Source organism: Sus scrofa, chromosome 6 (assembly GCF_054392235.1).
Source record: "Sus scrofa isolate SSC_HxYL_T2T_F1_AM1 chromosome 6, Sscrofa_HxYL_maternal_Yorkshire_Landrace_v2.0, whole genome shotgun sequence".
Lineage (NCBI taxonomy): Eukaryota > Metazoa > Chordata > Mammalia > Artiodactyla > Suidae > Sus > Sus scrofa.
Window position 1 is genome coordinate 55,529,492 of NC_139388.1, and position 7,312 is coordinate 55,536,803.

A 7,312-nucleotide genomic window follows, 5' to 3' on the forward strand; every position below is an offset into this window, starting at 1 on the left:
GAAAGACCCGCTTATGACCTTGACCTTGGGATGGTTTCTGAGAACTTGGATTTTGAGAGGGTTCCTACCGTCCTCTGACGTTCAGAGTGGCTGGTTCACTGTTTCTAAACCATATAACGTGGTTTGTGTGGATTTCTTACTTTCCTTCTGGGAGTCTGGGATTTTGATGTGTGCCACGTTGAGGGCGCCTACGTGATCAGCCCCCAGTAAAACCCCTGGACAGTAACCAGCCCCCAGTAAAACCCCTGGGCAGTGTGTTTCTCATGAGCTTCCTTGGTAGAAGCATTTCGTGTGTGTTGCTGCTGGGGGCAGTGGTGGGGGTGTTACTGGTTTTACCCTGCGTGATTCCTCTGCCTGGATGCTTGGAAGCTGGTACGTGGTTTCCTCTGGATTTTGTTCCAGGTAACTTTCCTCTTTTCTGAGTATTCGTCTCTCTTTTTGTGGCCATAAATCAGAGCCATGAGTCTTAACTGGATGCTGAGTCCTGTGAGTCCCCTTAGAGGATCACTGAATCTGATGGTGGACTTGGGGGCCCCTGACAAGGTGGGAATATTAATTATGCCTGCCTTTCAGGTTGTTAAAGGATTAGATGGGATTAGATAAGACTTAAAGAGGAGTTTCCGTTGTGGCTCAGCAGAAACGAATCAGACTAGGAACCATGAGGTTGCGGGTTCGACCCCTGGCCTCGCTCAGTGGGTTAAGTAAGGATCCGGCTAAGGATCCGGCGTTGCCATGAGCTGAGCTGTGGTGTAGGTTGCAGACGCGGCTCAGGTCCTGGGTTGCTGTAGGTGTGGTGCAGGCCGGCAGCTGTTGCTCCACTTGGACCCCTAGCCTGGGAACCTCCGTATGCCACAGGTGTGGCCCTAAGAAGCAAAATAAATAAATAAACAAAATTAAAAATCATTACCATTCTCACTTAAAATCAAACATACAAAAAGATACGATTTATATAAATATCTAAAACAGTGACTGGCATGCGGTCAGTGCTCAAGGGAAAGTGAGCTGCCTCTATGATTAACTTTATTCTTGGGAGTATCGGTGTTGCTCTGAGGGGAGGCCGAGTGCGTCGGGGCCTGGATGGACCCAGTGTGCTGGCTCAGACGACATCCCCCCTTTCTCACAGAGGACATCTCAGTGGTGTTCAGCAGAGCCTCCTGGGAAGGCCGGGCGGACTTCTCCCAGGCCGACGTGCACCGCCAGATCGCCATCGTGTTCAAGACACCGCCCTACGAGGACCTGGAGATCGTCGAACCGGTGACAGTGAACGTGTTCCTGCAGCGGCTCACGGACGGGGTCTGCAGTGAGCCTCTGCCCTTCACGTACCTGCCTCGGGACCACGGTAACCATGACAGCCCAGGGCGAACCGCCACCCCAGAGAACAGATCTTTGGCCTTGCTTGGGGGTGACCCAAAGGGGAAGGGGCAGGAGAATGCAGGCTAAGTGTTGCAAAGACTGGGGTTCAAGCCCTGGGCTGCCGCTTCCTGCGTGTGAGACCTTGGCCTCTCTGAGTGTTAGGCTTCTCCTGAGCACAATGGCAGTAATTATAGTACCCGTCTTATGGCATTCGGGGAGTGTTTAATCATTCCTGCCCTCAGCATGGCCGCTCATACCTGGCCTTCGGCTGGATAGAGCTGGGGACACAGCTGTGACCGAGATGGCCCCAGTCCTGCCCTCGGGAGGCTCATAGTGCTATGAGGAGGACAGGTCCACTTTCCTACAGTGACGACCAGAGTAGGCAGGGCTGGGAGGCATTGCCTAAGGGACTCAGATTGCCTAGAGTGGGATGCCTGAGCCAGACTTGGGGATCAGTGAGGGCTTCTGGAGGAGGGGATGGCTGACCTGAGCTTGGGGGGATAACTAAACAATTCTCCAGGGAGTTCCCATTGCGGCACAACAAAAAAGAATCCAACTGGTATCCATGAGGATGTGGGTTTGATCTCTGGCCTTGCTCAGTGGATTAAGGATCCTGCATTGCCATGAGCTGTGGTGTAGGTCGCAGACGAGTCTCGGCCCCTGTGTTGCTGTGGCTGTGGTGTAGGCCGGCAGCTGTAGCTCCAGTTCAACCCCTAGCCTGAGAACTTCCATATGCTGCAGGTGTGGCCCTAAAAAGCAAAGCAAAACAAAACAAAACAAAAAATGGTTCTCCAGGGAAGTGGTAAGAGTTGAGAAAGCGTGTTTTAAGCAGCTGGAACAGCAAGTGCAAAGGCCCTGAGGCAGGATTGTGACTGGGATGTTCCAGAAACAACAAATAGGCCAGTGTAGCTAGAAGTGGATTCAAGTTTTAGTCTGATTCGAATGCGGACATCTATTTGCGTCGATTGGGCCAGAACCAGAACAGCTCAATAACTTCCTCAATGGTCTCTATGATTAACTCTCTTTTGTTGTTGTTTGTATTTTGCATTTTGTTTTTTAGGGCCACCCCTGTGGCATGTGGAAGTTCTCAGGCCACAGCCACAGCAACACCAGATCTGAGCCACATCTGTGACCTATACCATAGCTCACGGCAATGCTGAATCCTTAACTCACTGCGTGAGGCCATGGATAGTAGGCTGGTTCTTAACCCACTGAGCCACCACGGGAACTCCCTCTGTGATTAATTCTTATTTTTAATGGATTACTTTGTATGCCTCTGGTATCTCCTGAACAGACAGCTACGGAGTGGACAAGAAGCGGAAACGGGGGATGCCTGACGTGCTTGGGGAGCTCAATAGCTCTGGTGTGTCTCGTCTGCCCCTTTACCCGTCCCTCTCCAGGCCCCTGGGGCGGGGGATGGCTGACCCCACTGCCCTGCACCACCCCGGGGTTGGGGAGGAGGGGCTCGGGCTCCAGGGGTCCTCATCTCTGGCTTCCCTCAGACCCCCATGGCATCGAGAGCAAACGACGGAGGAAAAAGCCGGCCTTCCTGGATCACTTCCTGCCCAGCCATGGCTCAGGTGGGTCCCGGCTCAGAATGAGCCCGTCCCCGAGGTGGGCCGAGGGGGAGCTGGGGCCCTGCTCTTCTGGCCTCTTCAGGTCCCCCAAGAGTTCCCACGAGGCCAGTGTCTCACCACTGAGCTGGCAACGTAACGTGGCAAGAATAGCAGTTCTGGACCCGGTCCAGGGGCTCCGACCTCTGCAGGCCATTTACTTGGTGTGCGACCCTCACAAAGCGGCTCACCTCTCAGAGCCTCAGAGCTCCTGTGAAAAGTCTCATCACCTACCTACTTCACTGGCCTTTTAAAATTTAATGTATTTATTTTTATAGACACTATGTGATGAGCACATAACTGCTCTGTGTGTCCTTACTCACTTAATCTGTGCATCGCCCCGGGAGGTGGGTGCTGTCCTACCCACCATCCCCTCCCCCTGTTTTCCTAGTGAAAAACCTGAGGCCCAGAGAGGTGAAGTCTCTTGCCCAAGGTCACACAGCCAGTCTGTGGTGGGGCGGGCGCAGGTGATGACATGGGTGAAACCAGTAGCAGGGAGTTGATGGCGGATGAATGAGGGTGGTTGTCAGAGGCAGGCAGCCTTGAATTCAGCCACCCTCGGGCCTCTTCTATGGCTGCCTTCATCTCAACTCACGTGACAGCCTCCAGTTCCCATGAACTCTATCTGGCTGCCATCTGAAGCCTCCCCACTCACTGACCGCTAGCTCTAAGAATACTGTCCCCAACACCCCAGCCACCCTATGGTGCCCAGCCAGTCACCAATCACTCAGTCTGCTGAGCCTGGACCACTCCAGCCAGTCCCACCCTGAAGGTTTCAAGTATCACTTGTTGTTTCCCCGGCCCCCTGCAGCTGGTACCCAGGGCCCAGGAGCTCTGCCCCTAGAAAGCCCCAATCCTAGTCCATTTCAGCCGACTTCGATTCCCATCCCCGAAGCCCTTGCTCATCAGCCACTTATCATCCATCCACATGCTCCTTCACCCCAATTTCCCAGCATCTGAGTTCTGCTCTGTCACTCTTGTGGCAAATCTGCCCTGGAGCAAGGCCTCTGGCATCAGACTGAGTTTGAATTCTGAGGTCACAGTTTAGCCACCACGTGACCTCTTTGGCCCTCCCGCTGAGGTTCCTTTCCAGATTTGTAGTGAGGTCATGTCACAGTTACTTGGCACAGTGGTTGGCATTGAGTTGGTCCTTAGGAGATGTTAGGAACTTGCCAGAAACCAGGAATGCTACCTAATTTGTTATGATCATGTTTAACTGCATTCACAGTGAACCCCAAAATAACAGGGGCTTCAACAGGATAGAGCATTATTTCTCCTCTCACATAAACACGGTCCAGAGGTAGGTGGCCCAGGGATGGTTAGGTGGCTGCATGATCATCAGAGACTCAAGCTCCTGCCATTTACAACTCGTAGTTTCTATCTCATGGTCCAAAGTGGCTGCTGCACCTCCAGCCATCATGCCCATATTCCAGCCTGCTGAACTTAGTCACATAACCTCATCAAGCTACAAAGGAAGCTGGGAAATAGAGTCCCAGCAGCATTGTGTCCCTTTCTAAGATAAGTGTAGTCAGCCTTTGCTGGTGAAGTTTGTCTTGTCTCAAAAAGAGAGACTCTGGAGTTCCCATTATGGCATGGCAGAAATGAAACTGACTAGCATCCATGAGGATGCAGGTTCAACCCTGGCATTGCTGAGAGGGTTAAGGATCTGGTGTTGCCATGAGCTGTGGTGTAGGTCGAAGATGTGGCCCAGATCCTGCATTGCTGTGGCTGTGGTGTAGATGGGCAGCTGTAGCTCCGATTCAACCCCTAGCCTGGGAACCTCCATACGCTGTGGGTGTGGCCCTAAAAAGACAAAAAAAAAAAAAAAAAAAAAGGAGAGAGACTCTCCCATAATGACACTTATCATTTGTTTTCCAACCTTGGCACTTGTGAATTCTCACTTGGGTCTCCTTTGGTGTGAAAACTTTGCTTTGGGGGTTGTCTCTGTATTTGGGGGGCTTTGGAGCCTCCTCTTCTTCCTCATTCTTGGGGAAAACCCCCTAGCCCTGCAGGAGTGTGGTCTCAACCCTGGTTCTATGACTTGCCTGTGGACTGTGACTTATTTTGCCTGTTTGCTTATTAAATAAGAATGGTCCTATTTTTACTGCTTTGAGGAACCCCCACACTGCTTTGCCCAGTGGCTGCATTAATTTACACGCCCTCCAACAGTGTAGGAGGGTTCCCTTTTCTCCACAGCCTGGCCAACCTTTGTTATTTGTGTCTTTTTGCCGATAGCCCTTCTGACAGGTGTGAGGTGATATCTCATTGTGGTTTTGATTTGCATTTCTCTGATGGTTAACGATGTTGAACATCTTTTCATGTGCCTGTCGGCCATCTGTATCTCTTCTTTGGAAAAATGTCTGTCAGGTCTTCTGCCCATTTTTAAATCAGTTGTTTTTATGATGTTGAGTTGTATGAACTATTTATATATTTTGGATACTAACCCCTGATTTGGCATCTCACTTGCAAATACCATACGAACCAGCAATTCCACTCCACTAATTCAGAAAAAAAATACATGAACTCCAGGGTTCATAGCAGCACTATTTACAATAGCCAGGATATGTAAGCAACTTAAGTTCCCATCAACAACTGAATGGATAAAGAAGATATGGTATATATACACGATGGAATACTACTCGCCATAAAAAGTGAAAAATTGCCCTTTGCAACAACATGGATAGACTTGGAGGATATTATGCTTAGTGAAATAAATCAGAGGAAGACAAAGACTGTATGATATCACTTACATGTGAAATCTAAAAAAGAAAACAAGCTAGTGAAAATAAAAAAGAAGCAGATTCACAGATATATAGAGAACTAGTGGTTACCAGCTGGGAGAGGGCAGGGGGGAGGGAGAAGAGAGGGTAGGGGATTAAGAGGTACAAACCACTATGTATAAAATAAATAGGGACTTCCCAGTGTCGTGCAGCGGAAACGAATCCGACTCGAGTCCATGCGGATTTGGGTTTGATCCCTGGCCTCGCTCAGCAGGTCAGGGATCTGGCATTGCCATGAGCTGTGGTGTAGATCACAGACATGGCTTGGATCCTGTGTTGCTATGGCTGTGGCTGTGGCCGACGGCTGTAGCTCTGATTGGACCCCTAGCTTGGGAACTTCCATATGCTGCAGGTGCGGCCCTAAGAAGCAAAAATAAATAAATAAAATTTAAAAAATAAAAATAAGCACAAGGACATATTGTGCAGTCCAGGGAATTTTATAATAACTGTGGAATATAACCTTAAAAAATTGTGAATCACCGTGTTGTGCACTGGAAACATACAATATTGTACATCAGCTATACCTCAAAAAAAATTTTATGGTAACCAAAAAGAGAAAAAAGAGAGAATGGTGATAGCTTTTACTGAGGGTTTTCTTCTTGACATTAATGGAGACTGCACTGAAAATGCATTTAGTAACAGACTGGGCATTTGAGTTAGGACCCGGCAGGAGGCTGATCCTCAAAGTCCACCCTATTTCCTTCTTTCTCCTCCTCCCTGCAGGCCCGTTCCTCCCACCGTCAGCGCTGCTGCCAGACACAGACTTCTTCCCAGGCACTGTATCCCTCCCTGGCCTGGAGCCCCCCGGCGGGCCGGATCTCCTGGACGATGGTTTTGCCTATGACCCTGCTGCCCCCACACTCTTCACCATGCTGGACATGCTGCCCCCAGCGCCACCACTCTCCAGCGCTGTCGCGGGCAACGGGGGGGCAGGGGCCCCGGTCGCGGAGCCCCCGGGCCCTGAGCCGCTGACGCTGGACTCGTACCAGGCCCCGGGCTCCGGGGATGGAGGCACTGCCAGCCTCGTGGGCAGCAACATGTTCCCCAACCAGTACCGCGAGGGGGGCTTTGGAAGCGGCCTCCTGTCCCCCGGGCCTGAGGCCACGTAGCCCCTGCGGCACTGGAGGAGAGGCACTGGGTGGGGAGGGTGGTGGAAGGGGCCGTGCAAACCCAACCGGGATGTCCAGCACCCCCATCCCCTTGGGCTGCCCTTGGTCCGTCTTCCGACGTCCTCATCCTTCCTAATCGGACATCTTCAGTGCTGGAGAGAAACGCCGTAGCATCGGTTTCCCTTGAGCCCATTTTACAAATGAGAAAACTGAGTCTGGAGAGGAAAAGGGGTTTGGCTTCCAAATACTAGCTCTTTAAAGTTGCCTCAGCTGGGGTGCCTTCTCCCGGCGGATTCTAAAGTGTAAATAGGGGAGGGGGGCGCAGATCCCTAGCCCTCCCTCCCCACGCCTGAAGGTGGGGGGGGTAATTGTTCACAGTCTTCCCAATAAAGACGAATTTTTGAGCCCGGGGGGGGTCTCATCTCTTCTGCACTTGAGAAAATTCCCCGGCTCCTTG

The 7,312-nt window shown here is 51.3% G+C and overlaps 1 protein-coding gene across 1 annotated transcript in view; it reads left to right on the forward strand.

The window, feature by feature from the left end:
• The window catches only part of RELB (RELB proto-oncogene, NF-kB subunit), a 35,640-nt gene extending 28,375 nt beyond the window's left edge, over positions 1–7,265 (forward strand). The window contains exons 8-11 of the mRNA XM_084961204.1: positions 1,124–1,339; positions 2,648–2,716; positions 2,856–2,933; positions 6,470–7,265. Coding sequence (XP_084817330.1) covers positions 1,124–1,339; positions 2,648–2,716; positions 2,856–2,933; positions 6,470–6,855 — 749 coding nt within the window. The 3' untranslated portion in view covers positions 6,856–7,265. The remainder of the gene's footprint in view (positions 1–1,123; positions 1,340–2,647; positions 2,717–2,855; positions 2,934–6,469) is intronic.
• The last annotated feature ends 47 nt before the right edge of the window (positions 7,266–7,312 follow it).